General features: G+C 35.8%; 2 protein-coding genes across 11 annotated transcripts in view; one reads left to right on the forward strand and one right to left on the reverse strand.

The window, feature by feature from the left end:
* Positions 1-14,325, reverse strand: part of CD36 (CD36 molecule (CD36 blood group)) — a 38,679-nt gene extending 24,354 nt beyond the window's left edge. Inside the window, exons 1-4 of one of the 10 annotated variants that reach the window (XM_072028036.1) lie at positions 14,175-14,320; positions 12,213-12,291; positions 4,311-4,479; positions 224-464 (exon numbers count right to left, since the gene is read on the reverse strand). In XM_072028036.1, the coding sequence (XP_071884137.1) occupies positions 224-343 (120 nt within the window). In that variant the 5' untranslated portion in view covers positions 344-464; positions 4,311-4,479; positions 12,213-12,291; positions 14,175-14,320. Of the gene's footprint in view, positions 1-223; positions 465-4,310; positions 4,480-12,212; positions 12,471-13,388; positions 13,409-14,174 lie in introns of those variants that run through there. The other 9 variants (XM_072028239.1, XM_072028147.1, XM_038183702.2 and 6 more) reach the window with 9 other exon arrangements.
* Positions 12,522-19,014, forward strand: part of LOC101797418 (guanine nucleotide-binding protein G(t) subunit alpha-3) — a 77,542-nt gene continuing 71,049 nt past the window's right edge. The window contains exons 1-2 of the mRNA XM_072028538.1: positions 12,522-12,747; positions 14,000-14,143. The gene's annotated coding sequence lies outside the window, so the exon portion shown is untranslated. The remainder of the gene's footprint in view (positions 12,748-13,999; positions 14,144-19,014) is intronic.

Here is a 19,014-nt window from a genome sequence, read left to right on the forward strand (position 1 = left end):
AATCATGAAAGAGAGCAAGGAAGTAAACACAGTAATGTAATTAATATAGTTTTAAAAGTTCTGCAGCAACTAGTCCTAATTTTGGATTGTTTACATTACGAAGACTTGGCTTTAAAAAAATAATAATATTTAAAAAAAAGGAAAAAAGCAGAAACAGAACACAAGATTCAGAAATAATGACTATCCACAAACCATCTGGATTGAAAGAGGAAATAGTTTTTACCTTTTCTATTGCTTTGCCTATAAGGTTATCTCCAACTGGTATCAGAACTCCTCCAAAGATGGCCAGCACAGCACCGATGACAGCCCCAGTGAGGAGCCCACAGTTTCGGTTACAGCCCATTCCTCTCCTTCTTCAGGGTGCAGACAGATGATGTAAAAATATCCTTGCTGCAAGCCTTGATGCTTTTCTTTTCCTCACTTCTTGGTCCCAACAAACTCACTGATCTTCTTGAGTGAAGCTGCTAGTATAAGGAGAGAGTGAACAAAAATCACATTCCAAAGGTCAAAAATACAAAGTGCATTAGGTGAAGCAGGTAGGGAGATAACAGGTCAAAACCAGAGAGTGGCAAACAGTGAAAAGAAAAAGAAAAAAAAATAAAGATATACACAGTTGGCAAGATAGTCACTTGTCTTTTTTCCTGAATTCTCTAAAATACCATTAAGTGTGCTATTAAGTGTGTTGTTTTATTGGTGGTGGTTTTATTTTATTTTATTTATTTATTTATTTATTTATTTATTTACTTATTTATTTTTTTCCCCTCTGTTTTATTAAAGAAAAGTGTCACAATATTATGTAGCTGATACTCTTCTTCAGGAAAACGCATTTTTAGAAATCTTTGTGCCAAAGCACGAGGTTATAGCCTTCATCTTTTATCACGCGCTTCAGTGCCCATGGCTCCCACTTCAGGCAAAATCAGGACATTACATTGCTAGTGGGAGCTACCCAGACTGTGAATTCATTCTACCTTGGCAGTAATGCCAATCTCTAGTGAGAGACAGCTATGGAAAATTCGTCTTTCCTGACCTCTGTCAGTCCATATTCTAGTACTGAAAGGATAAACTTTGTTTCAGCAAAATCATGGCCAAGGCATGATTGTAGAAGTTGAATTCTTACTCTCAGTTGTACACACCAAGTTTCATTAATCCCAATTAACTACAGAAAGGCAGACTTTTTAAAACATTGTCTACATTTTGACCTTTGGAGGCTGTAGTACCTTATCTTTCACTGAGTATCAGAAAAAACAAGTTTGCAATTATTCTTTGGAAAACAAAAGTTGATGGTAATATGTGGTAAAGTGTTTTGACATCTGGTCCCTACTGAAAGACGTTATAGAGAAAATCAAAATGACACCAGGGTTGAGAGATGGTAAAACATAAGCTCCCAGTGGTATTTTGTCCTATTTGTTACAGCTTATGAATAACTGGGACAAAGAACTTCATAATTTGAAATTTATGCTTGCTTGGGAATTAGTCACAGCCACTGAATTTTTTATTTGCCTTAGACCTCCAGATAACAGTAACTCAACTCTTCTCTATTTTACATGTCATTACCCATAGTCTTTTTTATTCTTAACAATTTTTGTTTGTCAAATTATTGTGCTCATCTCTAAATCATTTTTAAAGCAGGTGTTATTTGCAGGGTTAATTACACATTCAAGGCCAAACACAGAGAACAAAGAAAAGAGAAGGATGTAGTGAAAGAACAACTCAACCTGAATTCCGAGCTTACTCATGAGGATTAAAAGGCTTCCTGAATTTCTTAATAGTATAGTAAGTGTAGGAACAGCCATGTGTTTTATTTTTGTGAATCCCATATTCCATTATGAGGTCAATTTTTTATGGGGGAAAAAGAAGACACCATGCATTTTGTCAGCAGGCTGTATCCCCTTGTGACTGTTGTCACAACAATCATATCATGTCTGCACCTGTGCCCAGTCTGCTCCTTTCATCTGCTCCAAACACCTACCTGTTGCCTGCTCTTTGGTTAGCAGTTCATGGGTCCCTTGATATTAACAATGACTATATCTGTACGTTTGAGATTGGCTGGCATTTTAATCATTTCTATTTGGAAACTTGCAGATAGGATGACTGAAAGACTACTTCTTGCAATCACAGGACAGTACATTGGCTATAAAAGTCATCCAGTTATTTCTGTTTTGTTTTTTCCTTTATTGCATTTTACACCCACCTGCCACCAGCTGATTCCTTGTGGTTCCTACATCAAAACTTTACACTCTGACCAGTACTTACAGCACTTACAAAGGACAAGGAAAGAAAACATTTAGCTAAATTTCACTAAGGACTAAGAATGTTTATATAAGTGTAAACTTTTTTTTTTTTTTTTTTTTTTTTTCCTGCAGAAGGAGATGCACCTTATTTGAACTACAGGTTTGGGTGGTTGCAAATGGGTAACATTAAGAAAATTTTATTATTATTATTTTAAGAAAAAAAGTCTCTTTTCCCAGATTTTTGTGCAACCTGTTGCACTTTTCAGAAATATAGCTGAAAAATTCAGAAATATAGCTGAAAAATACTTGTAATACCAAGTTATTAACATCTCTATAATGTACTGAATGGATGGATGAATGGATGGATGGATGGATGGATGGATGATGTGGTTAATGGCAAACTTCTAAGCATGCTCAAGAATTTCAAGTTAGACCTGAAAAATTTTAAGTGACATTCACCAGGACCGACTGTCATATGCAGATACGTTCATATAATTGTCTTTAGTTTAGCAAAATCTGATTGTTCCTAATAAGCAGACATTCTTAATTAAAGGAAATTCTGAAATTGCTATTTGGTTTTATTTTATTTTTTTGGCTTACATAATGTAACTTTTCAAACTCAATGTAAATACACATTCCACTGGAACAGGTTTCCATCTAAGCTTGTATAAGCGGTTCCAGTGGATTTTTATATTAGACTGACTAGATATTCTTCATGATTGCTAGCAATAAACAGCTAGAAAGCAACTGGCTGCAAGTAATTTTTGTCTATTCTAGGCTTTTGTGAAATGTAAAAGATTCACCCTTCTCCCACCAAACACAATGCAATAACAGTCTAGACATATCCAAATTTATGCAATTCAAATTAACAATTGCACAATTTCAAAGAAAAGAACTCATAACATTACACAGTTTCACACAGATGTTAATAAGCTACTCTTATATATCATAACTGAACATAAAAAATAAAGGCCAAAGTAGTAATTTCCAGTAAGAATATAGTTGTATCTGGCAATTCATATTCAAGTGAAAAAATTTTACCTTATACAGAAGTACCATAAAAACTAGATACTGTCTATAGACTATATCATTTAAACTTAGACATGACAATAGAATTAACAAGAATATTTAACTCATTTTAGACTATTGGGTACATATGTTTAATTTGTTTTAAATATATAGAATAGAATATCAGCAATGGAAATGGTCCATTCAAACCTCTGAAAAGACAACTTATAAGCAACAGAAGGAAAAATGTAAAGTTCTCTTAAACTTTTTCTTCCCTACTTTGCTTATACTTTTTTTTTTTTTTTTTTAACATATCAGTTTAAAGCAAGTTCTTACAAAACTGAGAAATATTATCTGCATTTTCTTAATGACTTCTCCAGCTCCAACAGTCATTTTTAAACACTGTTTAACATGCACCTCTTTAACTGTGACATAGAACCAGATTTGCTGCCCCAAATCTGGAAGCTAAATGAGGAAGAAGCAATGTGCATAATGAACATGAGAATGGATTTTGAAAATCCTGATGAGAATTTCAGCCCCAAAACAGTGGGGAGATTTAACATAATTACAATTCTTCTGTTCAAGGTCAGAGTGTGGGACTAAAGAACATGAAGTTATTAAGAGAAAAATTTGCATGGAAGAAGTTATTTCTTTTTTTTTCTTTCTTTCTTTCTTTCTTTTTTTTTTTTTTCCTTTAATGCATTTTACAATTCTAGTTTTGAATTTTTATCTGCAAAAGTAAATATTACAAATATCACTTTAAAAATATTTCAAAATATTCCTAAATATGACTCCAGGAACTGTAATTTCAAGAACATTAAATATTAAAAAACAGCATGAAATTGGGAAATTCAGCCACACTGATCGCAGAGGACCATTGCTAACATTGCAGAGTTTCAGTAATATATGTGCAATTTAACTCATTGTTGCCAAATCCTATCTTTCCATTTTATATTACAAATAAATGCTTTCAAGATTTTTTTCAACAAGTGAATTCAAAAGTCTTTTTTTTTTTTTTTTTCCTGAGGAACTTCCCCCCCACACTTTTAAATTTTGTATTATATGACTCACCTTGAATAAGGGCAACTGATTTTTCAGCTGAATGTACAAGTACTTAACACACAACTTGCATCGAGTTAAGAAAAAACAAGCAGCTAAATCTCCCCACCAAGGACAAATCCTCTAAACGCCAACGGAGTATTTATATATTCCAAGAGATGTCAGTTCCCCGTTTATCTTCCTGCCAGAAGAAAAAGTTAAGTTGTATTGGTGCTTGAAGGGGGCTGTCTATTTTTGCTGTCTGACTAAATGCCACTACCTACATCTCATGGTAATATACTTAGCAGCTGCAATCTTTGTCAAATTTTGATCCAAGTGAGTCAAAGGTCAAGGAGACAAAAGGGTAACTTACTTACTTGGTTCATGGTCACTTCTCTAATATCCATTTGCTTTAAAAGTGCTTCTATTAGCATGTTATCACTAACCAGTTCCTCACAGCTTCTTTAAGAAACAGAACATTTTCAAATACCATTTGCTATACAGCATGCTTTGCTGTATTAAGGCTTATTATTGCAATCATTCTGTTTCAAAACACAGTATAAACACCTTTTCAGTTTAATCATCAACATAGTATATTTTCAAATAAAATAAATACATACATAAATCAGGAAATGTGAGAATATTTTCAAAGGGATTTTTTTTTTTTACACACAATTTGGATTACAACATTTTGTCATGAAGTACTAACTCTTCCCCTTATATTGCAAGGTCCATGAAGTTAATACCACAAGCTTCTTTTTCTTAGTGTATCTAAAAATCAGTTTTACATTGATATCTACTATCATATTTAGTGTCTACTAAAAATTAAAAATGATCAGTCGGGCAGTCAGATTTTTTTTTCACCCTTTCATGCCATGACTGGATTGCTCTGAAAGATTCTTTTGGCAGCAGCAAGAGGAAGTGATTTACATGCAGCTTTCTTAATTATTAATTTCTTAAGAGAAAATATTCTTATAAAACAGATTCTTAGGTCCAAACTTTTAGCGTGTAGCACTGTAGTTTGTGATCCACATGTTCAGTATTTTTTACACATTTTGACTGACTGTTTATTGTTTTTGATATTGCCTTATTTGAAAGTTGAGCTGTTGTAGAAGAAGCTCCCTTCTTCTAATCTACTTCTGTTAAGTATAAAAGGGATGAAGATTACTGAATTTGAGTTTTTCTTCTGGTAGTGAAAGTAAGAATGAAAGTCACTTTAGTCCTTTGAAAGAAACCTGTAGGACAGTCTGAAGAAGGCTCATGGCCAGGGAAATTTGGTGAGCCTAACTAATTCCAGTTTCATACCCTAGAAAATGCAGTAAAATTGTCTTCTGTTTCTAATTAAAGAGTGAGGTTTAATTGTGGACAGAAGCAGCCCTCCATCCTATGGTTACCATGAACTAGTTTTCTTAATATTATTAATTATTTCCATTGGAGGTGTCTTCATATGATACTGTCATGAGGATGCTCATTGGGAATCTCCCAGCTTTCCTCTCTAGCTGCACTGCTTTATTCATTACCGATTTGTCCCTTCTAAGAGAAGGCAATTCCAATTGCTCACACCTGTCCATGGAGATATTCCCTACCATGCCTATTTTCTTCCTTTCGGAAGGGAGAACATCTACTGCTCATTTTTTCTTGTTGGTGTTCTTTTTTTTTTTTTTTTTTTTAACCTAAAATGTAAATTACAAGGCACTAAAACAGATGTAATGAGGCTCAGTTTGCAACATATATATGCAGAGTTTCACTATTTAATTTTATGACATAATATTCTGCACTCGTCATGTATAAGCAAAATCTCTTTTGGCAAGCTGTGCTCTGTGGTGAAATGAGGACAGCCATGTTAAACTGAAGAAACAGCTAAAGGGATTTGAAGCTAAGGGAGAAGCTGTGCACTTTCAGATGTCAGTTATTTCTCTGTTTTATAAAATAGAAAGAAAAAAAAAGTATAAGTACTTAATGGTACTTCTGATACCATTTTCTGATCTTCTCTGGCTTTAGATCAGAATTCAGAGGTTATAGGGGAGAAAACAGACAGAGAAACAGAGCAATGACAGAGAAAGAAAAAAAGATATGTATATCATTGGAATCCCCAGTGATATGACAACAGACTACCTAGACAAAGAGAAATTGTCAAGAAAGAGAACTAATGTAAATGACAGTCACATGCATGATGAGGACAGAGAAAACCACAGGAAGCAGAACAAGTCAAATGCATTTGTCAACCACATATAAATTATATCCATATTTATTTCCTGAAATAAACAGACTACAAATGAGAAAATTCTGATTAGATGAATGTAATTCCTGGCTTTTATAGGGATTTTATAGTAGGGCTTTTTGGAAATCACTCTCTTTGGGGTGTTTTCTAAATATAGAAAGAGTGAATGAGAAGAAATATAGATGTCATGAAATCTAAACACTCAATGACAACCCCCCCCCCCTTTTTTTTTTTAATTAAGAAAGATTGTGCCTATTGGTGGATTACTTATCTTTATGTTTCATATAATTTGAATTCTGAGGGATGTACACATAAATGTTTTCAAATTCTTTTCGGAATTCTTTGATATATGACATAACATGACTTTGTATTCTGCACTTCCACAACTATAGAAAAAGAAAAAAAAAAAACCTCAGGAATTTTCTTCATTTGTCTATTATAGACATGTAAAAATGTAAAAATTAACCTTAACATGAAGTTAAGATCCTCAAAAAAATATTATATCTTACTCAATAATGAAAGATTTAAACATTTACAAGACAAAAAAAACCCTCCCATCCCCAAATATGCTCTTTCTAATTCAACACACTCATGCTCTCTCATGTGTACTTAATTTGACTGAATAAGACAATGAGGAAGATGAATCATCTGAAGAATAAAATGTACAATATGCCACCATCTGAATGGGAATTTTACCTTTGTAGATGTATAGGAGATATTAGGAGACGCTCCTTTAAACAGAATGAAGTATTTTGTATTTATGAAAGATAATGAGGTTTCCTATGGAAATGAAAGCCTTCTGCATATCACTTAATCATATAATACATAAGTAGAATGTGAGCTTTCCACCTGGACCAGCTTCAACAATTTACTTGACTCCTATTACCTATGAGCCTCTTCTAGAGTCAACATCGCCAGTATTCAGGTACTGCTTAAATAGGACTTGAATAAGTCCTTCACCAACATAATAGAAAAAATAGTTATTTAGAACTTAATTTTCTTTTCCTAAATGTCTTTGTCTCAGGTGCTCTCTCTGTGACTGGTATTTTGTATCATCTTACTTTCCAAAATCCATGGCAGAGATCAGAAGTACACAGCAAGGAGCAGAGACTTCATTTTAAAGGAAAGAAATATTAAGATATTTCAGATTTTTCAGTTTGGCTTTTAGTGTCTTCTCTCTTTAGGACACAAATGAAAAGAAAGCTTCATAGTGATGATTCTGTTTGTTTGTTTGTTTAAAGTTATCTACAAATACTTGTTATAATGACTTTATACAGATGGAAAGGAGGCATCCAGCTTAAGGAAGATGAACTGGTTTCCTGTCCTCCCAATGGAGAGGTATGGGAACTTCAGTGGAATTTTTCCATCTACCTTAAACACCTTAGGCAAAGAGGCATCATATCCTTTGTACATCCTGGTAACTTCTTTAACTTCAGAGAACCTAAATGATTCACTTAACTTAGACACCTAACTTTTAGATGGTTAATGTTGGAATGATTCCACTCAAACTCCCCAGAAAGGTTTTTAGTTCCTCCCCTCATCAGTGCGCTATACCAGCTATACAAGATTCTAGTTGAATGCAAACAAACTGAAAAACAATAAGAAAATATAATGAGAAAAGTTCAAAATATTTACCACCTGACATTAGTGAATAGTTTTTGACAAAGGCTGCTGTAGACTGTTGCAGCTTTTTGTCCACCTCACATCATAAACTTTTACTATAGATGTGTTGTCCTTCAAGGTTTTCCAGTGTATGCCCTAAGGCATACTCCAGCCTCATATCAGCAATGTGCACTTGCAGCTCAGAAGACCATCTGTGTCCTGGGCTGCATCAAAAAAGGCATGACCAGCAGGGCAAGGGAGAGGATTGTCCCCCTCTACTCTGCCCTCAGGAGGCCTCACCTGGAGTACTGCATCCAGGTTTGGGGTCCCCGGCACAAGAAGGTTGTGGAGCTTAGAGTGAATCCAGAGGAGGACCACAAAGAGGCCTGGAACATCTCTTCTACGAAGAAAGGCTAGGAGCTCTGGGGCTGTTCAGCCTGAAGAGAAGGCTCCAGGGAGACGTTACTGCAGCCTTTCAATACTTAAAGGAGTCTTATAAAAAGATGGAGGACTCTTCCTTTGGGTAGATAAGGATAGGACAAGAGGGAATAGTCTTAAACTAAAAGAGGATAGATGTAGAATAGAGGTTAGGAATAAATTCTTTACTCAGTGGGTGGTGATGCACTGGAACAGGTTGCCAGAGAAGCTGTGGATGCCCCATCCACAGCTGCAGGTGTTCAAGACTAGGTTGGATGGGGCCTTGGTCAACCTGATCTAGTGGGTGGTGTCCCTGCCCATGGCAGGGGGGTTGGAACTAGATGATCTCCAAGGTCCCTTCCAACCCAAGCCATTCTGTGATATCAAGTAGCCTTTGGCCTGCTTCAACATGAAAAAAAAGATCCTCCCAAGGATGCATTAATACCTGATCTCCCATCATAAGAGCTTGGAAAAAAAAAAAAAAAAATTATAAACTGCTGTGTAGCTACACACTAGTGTTTCCTAACTGCAGTTTTCCCAGCTCTGTGGAAAGCGTTAGGACCTAAGATATTGTCCCTTGTGATTCTCAATGTATCTTGATGATATGGAAAGCATCTCAAAATACCATTTTAAGAAGGTATTAAGACTCATGCCAACTTGGCAGCAGTACAGTGGAAACAGTGTGATATATTTGGCTCTTGCCAGTGATGTGTGTCTCTATAAAACTGTAACTAAGTTCTTTAAGGGCAAAATGAATGATAGAAAACCCAGCAGCTACTTCAGTTCATTTTTACCCAGAAATATGTATTCTGTACTCTTCTTAGCATGCATATACTACTGCCTTTCTCGGTCCTCAAAATTACATTTAAAAGTATTTTTAAGTGATTTTAGCAGGAGAATCAGGTGAAGAAAGCATAAGAGAGGTAAGATAAAGCTGACTTTTACTCTTCCACTCCCATGGGTTCATGTGAGTCGTTCAGAATGTAGGCAGGAAGGAATTTTTTAGAACTGAACCAATACAGAAAATGTAATATAGTAACTCAAACTTCTGAGTGAGTCTGAAGCAGCACAGTGTCTGTTAGTCGAAGGACTATGTCATCCTGTTACTGCTATAGACTTTTTGCTCTGAAACCTAAGGAAGGCACAAAGAGGAGGCTCCTATTGTAAGGGACAAAATTTTTGAAAGCAGGTATCTTTTGAAAGTCAGAAGAATTTTAATAAATCTTGTCCCCACTTGGACATGTTCTTCTTCTTTCAAAACTCTGCTCCTTGGCTTAGAAGTCACAGAATAATGGAGTAATTCAAAACTCCTTCGCTGCCGCAATATCTGATTGGGAAATAGTCACCATAATGAATCATCCCAAACAGGCAGTGGCAGTGACTCTGATCTGCCTGTAATGTGGTTGTCCTGAACTGGGTAGAACTGGGTAGTCCTTGTACTAGCTTTTGCCCTTCCAGCTACACCATAATTTTGTCTGTGTAATAGTTAAGGACAACATACTTAGAAGTGGCTTCCAATGAATGAAGAGGTAATTTTAAGGTTGGCTTTTTGGTGAGTTCTTTAGTGATGGAGACCTGTCAAATTGACATAATTTTCTATTAGTTGACATATTCCAGACTTGGAGAGATATCCTTGATCTGAGCAACACATAGATCTTCCCCAGGACTTAACTTCTGCCACAAACGCAAGGAATTAAAACCAAATTATGAGCCTAGATACAGAAGAAAAAAAAAAAAAAAAAAGAAGAAAAAAAAGAAAAAAAAAACTTGCCTGCTTGCCCTCAAGCCAACAACAGAAGAAAGACTTATTTAATCAGTCCCATGTCCTGGGACAATTCCCCAGTCCTACTTTGAGAATTAGAACCAGTAGTTGGGATAGTATCAGGAGATCCAGACCTCTGCCAGGGAGATGGAAGTCTTCCAAAAGAAAGGGCAACATAGAAAATCATTTGGACAAAGTCCAGAACAAATTCCTTCCTTATCAAGCTTTGTCCCTCAAGGAGAAATCTCAGAGACTACAGCAGTGGCAGTGCAGAACTTTCAGAAAACCAGATTTTCCACTTCAGCTGGCAGCAACAGTTCTGGATCTTGCCTACCAGTCTGCATGAAGAAGCAGTACCCATACTGTTTTCAAGAATATGTTCTCCAAGTGCCAGAGAGTTTTTTACCATTTATAAATGTTCCCTGTGGACCTGGTGAGCTAGGCTTCAATTATACAACTTTATACAATAGAAACTTTTACTATATTTTCTTATAGCAAAGGAGGTGGGTTTTTTTGCTTGTTTGTTTATTTTTCTGCTTGAAGTACTACTGTGCTACTTTTGTGAGCATGGCAATGAAAGATCTTTCAACTTTTTTATATCTTTCTTGAAAAGATATTTAATTATTACAATCCAAATATATAACATAGATCACAAGCACACACACACAAGCACACACACAAGAAATGAAAATATAAAATTGTCTTTGCTACAAGAGATACCTTGGCAACAGTTAAAGATCTAGAGAGATTAGGAAAATATATGAAGAGTTATTGCATATTAGGAAACATTAACAACTATGAAGAACAGATCAGTAGAAAAAGTATTAGTGGTGATTCCTGTACTTTAGCAATGAATAAAACACTCAGATAATAGGTACCCTGAACTTCTCCAATTACATACTTTTCCAATGCTAAAATCTGACACTATACTTTCAGATTAAAATCACATTTTAGAAATATGCATATAACTATCAGTTACACACAAAGAAGTTCCAAAAAGTAATAACTTAACTTGAAAAAAAAAAAAGAGAGAGAGAGAAAAAAAACCTCAATTTCTGACCATTTTGTGCCCATGATATAAACATTTATGAAATATAACTTGAGAACAGAAAAAAATCCCCAACACTGGACAGCTACAGACTACACTTATATATAAAAGATATTTTTACCAAATTTATTTTTTTTTAAACCTTAGTTAATATTATAGTGATTACATCATATATGAAAGAATCAGATTATTTAAGTAGCACAAGTTATTAGTATTTACATTATATTGAAGGTTTTTCTAACCTAAATGATTCTAAGGTTTTATGATTATTCTGTATTTACTGACCTGATCTCAGGACTTCATGTCAAAATGAATTTAAGATATGTTACATCAGCATCTTTATTAGACATGAATTATAATTTTAAACCTACACAGACATGTAAATATACTGCCTATTCCTGTATTTAATAATTATGTCAGTATCTTCATGTTGATTCATAACACATATAAAATGTATGCATTTAAGATCAGCCATACACTTGATATTTCTTTTCTTTCATATTTTTATAATAAATACATATAGTCCTTTGTATCACAGAATTTTATATACAAAATAATTATTCACAGGCAAATAATTATATATAATTCTAATAAACAGTTTAATCTTTGACTATTTTCCTTTTAATTGTAACTTGCTGTTAGCAATATATTCATATACAATTAAATATTTTGATTAATATTATATTTACTCTTGCTAAATTTTTGTAAATAGGCTCTTTATATAATTTTAAACAAGCAAGAAATAGAGGCTGATATATCTGTCTTTGATCTTAATAATTCTAACATATAAGAGTACAGGATGCAATAGCATGCTCACATGATACCAATACAATGTCCAGCTCTGTGCTGATAAACTGCATTTAGTTCAAGAGAAGGTTTACATACCTGTGTGGAGGGAGACCTGCTCTCACAACCCTTGCCACCAGGAGCTGCAGAGTTGCAGAAGAGCCAGCTAAGTTAGCTCCTTACCAACAGAAGAAAAAAAAAAAATTCTGTAGCAACCTGATAGCAACCTAGGCTGCCATAGGGCAGCCTATGAGCTGATATCAGCCTTCTGGCTGATATGAGTCAATGGACTCATATAGAGTATATAGAAAGAGAAAAAGAAAGTTGCAGAGACCTTCTAAACTCCTTACTGTCTCAAGTGATAAGAAAGTGGTATGACTTCTCAGCCAAAGTTAACACTCTTCCACCCTTCTGCTTTGCAAGAAAGACTAGCTCCAAAAAGTCCTTTCAACATCAGCCTCTGCCTCTGAACTCCTTACCCTCTGCAATAACCGAGCAATTTGAGGCAATGTATCAGCTCCCTGTTGCCAATCCAGAACAAGCCTAATTGACTTTGGTCTTTGCAATAACTCTTTGAAAACACAGTCTAAATCCTACTAATCCTACTTAATACTCACAAGACTCTGGAAGCCAGGTAAGGAGTTTCATACTACATATAACTCTTCAGATTTGGGCTTATTATACTTAGTTACATAAAGCACAGAGACAGGTCAGAATGAGGGATCGCAGCCGTGCATGCAGCTGTTCGAATTCATGGAATTTTCTAATGACTTTCACAGGCTTTGATACAGAGCTTTGTTGTCTAAAAGAACATATAAGTCAAGTGACAGTGTTAGTGCTTCCTTCTGCCTTCCTTTTCAGATCCTTGCAAGATCCTTTTATCATAGCAGTGATTAATTGTTAAGGGTTTTATTAATTTGGGGATTTGAAAAACAGATGGAAGCACCTCCTTCCAGACAGTTACAGCAAATAGCAACAGTGGGCAGCCTGTCTGAGATGTACATTCATAATTAAACAAAAGCTGTTCCAGAGGGTTAACAGCACCCTGAGGTGAGTTAGTATGACAAGAACTATAAAGCTACTTGCCACGTGTAGTAGCTCAAGAGGCACCCAATGGCATAAGACTCTTCTCTTTACCTTGTTTCCTATGATGTTCCATCTCTAGTTAGTCAGAAAATGAAGAAACAAGAGAAAGGAAGGGAACAAAAATATTCCAGAAATCTCCATCATGGATATTTTCTGACCTCTTCACTTATGTAAATGCTGTTTTTCTACCTTTGGTCTTTTTGGAGTCCTGTTGGTGGCTTCCTTTACAGCTGCAGCATCCAGCTTGTTGCCAGATTTCCCCTCTGTCTTCCTTTCTATATGTGCTTCCTTTTACTTATGTTTCCTTCCCAGATAATCTCCTCCCTCCTCCAGCATCCTGTGTATCTCTCCCACCTTCCACCCTATCATCTCGGCACTCACTCCTCCATCAAGAATCTCCTTTCATCTGTCTCCTCCCTCACAGAATCATCCTCTAGTTTTTCTTTCCCCACTTCCAGAATTTACAGCTTTGCATCAATTCTGAACTTGTCCCTTGTCATTAGCATTTATATTATGGAGATATGCTATGATATTTTATCAAATCTCTCATCATGTTACTTTTTTTTTTTTTTTTTTCTTTCTCTCTCTCTCTTCTCCTACTTCCCTTCCCTCTGCCTGAAGTCCTGGTATACGTCTCCTCACACTATCACTTAATCAAAAGCTGATTGCAACTGAAAGACAGTTTTATCAGTGCTCTTTAGTACACAGATGAATCTTACATTAAAAGGTTAATTATAAATAATGATTAGTGATTGGTATCTTAATCCTGTAATGTGTTCTTGTTTGTGTTCCTTCCTAAGGCCTCAGAATAATAAAACTCATGATGTTCCTGCCCACAACTTTTTCCCTGCTAAGCTATCATTCAGCACTCTTTCTGAAGTCTTCCAACTCCTAAGAAAATGATTGAAGAGCTTCACCTATACACAAAGATGCAGATGTGCCAGGTAAGGAAAAGGAACTTTACTCTCCACTTACCTGCACCAGAACTGAGACAGGATAGGAGAAGAGGCTGGGAACAGCTTGGACTTCTCTGAATGTGGAAACAGATTCAGTGCAGGAGTAGAAATGTTGGACTACCAAAAACAATGCTGTGTCCTTCCATCCCACAACAGCTAAAAAGGAAACTGAGTGTATCCTTCCCCTCTGTCTTATGCTTTGAGAAGTCAGGGCACTCGTTAGTGTTAGGCATTTAAAAACAATTCTTAAAATTACATAGGATAAAGATTACAGAATTGTAAACATGCCATCACAACATGAAGCACCCCAGGCATGTTTGTGGTGGAGTGCACACCCTCTGTCTAATTATACTCAGGCTTCTCTGTTTTGGGCAAAAAGTAACAATAGTCACTTATCAGATTCCCAAAATGGTATTGGAGAGGATTCAGTGTGACACTCCCAAGCCTTTCTGGGTAATAGCAGTCACAGGATTACAGACACATAAGTGCTCATTCCCTCCAGCTTCTGGCAACCTTTTCTTCCATACTGCACTCTGCTTGGTTAGTGGCTTTCTAACTAGGTTTTCACTAGTCTTTCCTTCACAATTCCTTTATTCAGCTCCCAGATTCTAACACACACTTCATCCCCCTCACCTAAACCTTGCTATCAAGCTGCCTGCCCATCTCTTGTGGGATAAATGTTCACCATGTCACTACAGTACCTTTAGAAGTTTTGGGTGTGAAGGCTACAATCGCCATAGCAGCATTGCACCTTAATGCAAGAGACATTCCTAAACCAACAAAATTTAAGCATTATGCATTCCTGCATGTATACATGAACATGTATAAAGGTGCATTGTTTCAAATTCAAAGCATGTTTCCAGAGATTTGGTCTGTAGCTGAGCTCTCTTGCCTCTTGCAACCTTGCCTATTGCCATTTTCCATCATGTAAACACCCTGAAAAGTACTGCCTTCTTCTTGGAAAATGCCATGTGTGCCTCACACTGAAACACGTGACTAGTCAGGTTTGTGCCTACACAAGCCTTTGAAACTGTGTTATGGGTCTCCACACAGGCTTTGCCATGCTATACTTTTCATACCATTCAGGTTTCTCACCTGAAGAATGGGGCAGTAATATAGACCTATTTCTTTGGCATGTGCTACACTTATTGTATTGCTTAAATCAATTTTTCAGAGGTGCTACAGCCTTCTTTAATGTGGTTCCTGTATTTCTACGTAGCCTTCTTTTCTTCTGATGAAATTTGTTCATGAACAGATTTCCAATTTTAGAACTATGCCTCATCTAAGCACTATTTTGATACTACTTGTATAATTCACATTAAAATTTACTAGTTTTTATTAATAGAGTCCCTGACAGTCTCAAAAGTCATAGGTAAAGATGTAAACAGAAACTTTTACACTTCTGACATTTTCTTTGCATTTTTAAGAGTTACATACTAGTCTGAATTTAGAAGCAGCAAGGTGATGTAGTTCCCTGTTCATCAAAAAGTCATCTCTAAAAGATTTACCCAGACAACTGAGCATTCACAGTAAGTCCTCACAGAGCTGAGAGGGAAGCTGAGAGAGCTGGCAACAGTGTGGAGCCTTGGTGGTGAGATTAGAAACTCCCGTGTATTGAAATAAAATGTCAAAGTATGAATTTTTCCTAGGCTGGTTGCCTAGACGTGCTGCCTATGAGCCAAGAACTGGTGACCAGTGATTGTCCTCTTCTCAAGCTGGGTCTGTATGTATTTGTTGCCATAAATAGTAAGAACAAGCACCAAGCCATACAAATTAATAAGAATTTACGTAAGTGAATTAATGCAGTTAAAAAAATATATATAAGGAAGTATAAAATCAGGCCCCAGAAGTTCTGTGCTATTCTTCACATTTTCTATGATAAAGTTCATTTGTGTTCATATTAAATCTCTGCATGACTAAAATCACCATCTCAGCTTTATTTCTGTAAACAAAACACTGCAATATACTAATGCACTTACATCCTAAAATGTCAAAGTGATGCTAGATACCATCAAATTTAGGTAGCTGATTTATGAAAATTGCTATTTGTCCCCTGGAAAATAAGATCCCTTTTAGTTGCAAGCAACATGTTTCCCAAAACAGATTAGCATTGCCCAAAACTAATAAATAAATAAATAAATAAATAAATAAATTTACCCCTTATTAAAAAAAAAAAAAAATTGTAGTTGGCTGTATTAGTCATATTCTTGGTATTTGCACATACTTTTCAGACGGTGTACTTATCACTAGCAATCCAAAAGAACCTCTACTCCTGTTGCTTCAGTAAACTGTGTCAGCCATTAATCTACTAGTCTGGAGGTGTGTTGAGCTGTTTGTGCATCCATAATAGTTCAATGTGTTGAATGCAACGAGACTTACAGGGCCAAACTGGGCATCATTCAGAATCTAAACCCAGCCAACTCAGCCCCTCTGATATATGAGGACAGGCTGGAATTTACCTGCCACCAAAAGTTTTTTACCCTTTAGCACAACAAAAAAAAGCTATAAGAACCACAGATCTCATTGTTACATTTCCGAAATAAAGTTTTCCTTAAGGAAATATACAAGTGTCTGTAATGTCCTTGTTTTCTTGAGGCAGCATTCCCCTGTGAATTGACAAGCATTAGGAATTTGTATCTATTTAAAACTTGAATAAACATTGGTTGTTTTTGTTTTTGATTTGTTTTGTTTTTTCAAAGTTTAAAAGTTTAAACAGCTCAATGACCTTTTCCTTTACAGTATATGCAGGCTTCTAATTAATGACAAGCCCAAATAACAACTTCTGCTCAAAATCCTCTGCTATTTGCATGATTATCATTGTCAGAATGCGGACTCTAGTTTTTAAGAATGGAAATCTGTATATCTTGTGCTCAAAGACTATCTGCTCTACTGGACAGTGGTAATGTACACTGATACTTTTAAAATTGGGAAGATACTGAATAAAATGTCACAAGAATGCTTCTTGCACTTTGTGAGGACTTGGAACTACCGTTTTAGTCTCTAATGGCTCTGGCAGAAATTGTGGGAAGAACAGCAGCTGATGTGAAGCCGGAAAGTCAAGAGCAAGAAACACATTGAGATTGAGACAGAACTTGACATTGCACAAGTCATACTTAAGTAAGTGCCAAAACTGACTATTCAGAGGCCAGTAGCCCAAAGATACTTGGCTTCTCTATTCATTTTTAATCATTTTGTTCCAAGTACATGTAAACAATACCTAATTGTAGGAAAGCCTGGAGACAAATTTTAGCTATAAAGAGTATGTAAAAGGGTAAAGGAAATTCTGATGTTAATAAGGGAGAATGAGGCTGAAGAAGTAGTATTTGAATAGCCTCAAGGGACAAGAAATAAAATAGACCAGCAATCCTCAAGCATAACTGAGACGTGGAAGGAAATTAGGAGAAAAGTACAGATTTAAAAGAGATACTAAAAATAACAAAGAAAATGAAGAACTAAACAGAGAGAGAGAGAGAGAGAGAGCACTGTGAACATATGAAACAGTAAAACAACAGAAATACTTCAGGTAATTGACTTCTATGAAATCAGTATTACCCAACTGGCTCATTGTTTTGCCATACATTTGGCATGGTTAAACTCTTATTTACAGAATCAGTTGTTACTATGAGTTGTTACTATCTCTGATTTCATTTCTGAAAAAGAAAGTAAGTTTCTAGTTATTATAGCAATAGGAAAACAAAAAAATGGAGAAAAAAATGTATTTTTGTTCTTGTAGCGAAAAAAAGTCTCTTCACTCCAGCACTCTAATTCCTGGGGCCTGGAGGTGTTTGTTTGTTTTGAAAATTTCCAATTTTGTAAAATGTTATCAGCATTTAAAACTATGTTTTAAATATTAAAACCTATTATTTTTATAAAATTATTGAGAGAAAATTATCATTTTAAGCTAGAGTTCCTCTTTTTTTCTAACTCTAACAGAGTTGCAATAATTTGAAAACTATATGCATAAAGGAATCCAATTTTACTTTTTTTTTTTTTTTTTTTTTTTAATAGAGTCATAGAATGGTTAGAATGGTAAGGAGGTTAAAGGTCATCTAGTTCCTGCCCTCCTGTCATGGGCATCCAGCCCCATCCGGCCGGGTCTTTAACACTTCCAGGGGATGAGGCAACCTGTTCCAGTGCCTCACTATCATCAGAGTAAAGAATTTCTTCTTAATAGCTAATCTAAATCTTCCCTCTTTTAGTTTAAAGCTATTATTCCTTGTCCTATTACTTTATTCCCTGACAAAAAGTCCCTCCCCAGCTTTCCTATAGGGTTCCTTAAGGTTCTGGAAGGCCACTATAAGGTCTCCCTGGGGCCTTCTTTTCTCCAGGCTGAAGAATCCCAAATCCTGTCTTCACAGGAGAGTTGCTCCAGCCCTCTGATCATCCTCTTGGCCCTACTCTGTACTCACTCTAATATGTCCATTGCCTTCTTGTGCTCTGGGCCCCAGAACTGAATGCCAGGCCCCAGGTGGGGTCTCACAACAGCAGAGCAGAAGGAGAGAATCAACTCCGTCAACCTGCTGGCCATGCTGCTTTTGATGCAGCACAGGATATGGTTGGATTTCTGGGCTGCAAGTGCACATTTCTGGCTCATGGTCAATTTTTTTGTCCACCAAGTCCCTCTCTGCAGTGCTGTTTTCAGTTCACTCACCTTAAAAAAAAAAAAAAAAAAAAAAAAAAAAAAAAAAAAAAACATGAATCAGAGTTGTCTTAGAAAAAAAAAAAAAAACATGAATCAGAGTTGTCTTAGAAATTCTTAAATAATGTACAGATGTTTACTTAAAATACAATTTTACTTCCATAAAGTGTTTGTATCTCTCTCTCTTTTTTTTAATATCCTTGCAAAAAAAATCCTTTTC

Source organism: Anas platyrhynchos, chromosome 1 (assembly GCF_047663525.1).
Source record: "Anas platyrhynchos isolate ZD024472 breed Pekin duck chromosome 1, IASCAAS_PekinDuck_T2T, whole genome shotgun sequence".
Classification (NCBI taxonomy): domain Eukaryota; kingdom Metazoa; phylum Chordata; class Aves; order Anseriformes; family Anatidae; genus Anas; species Anas platyrhynchos.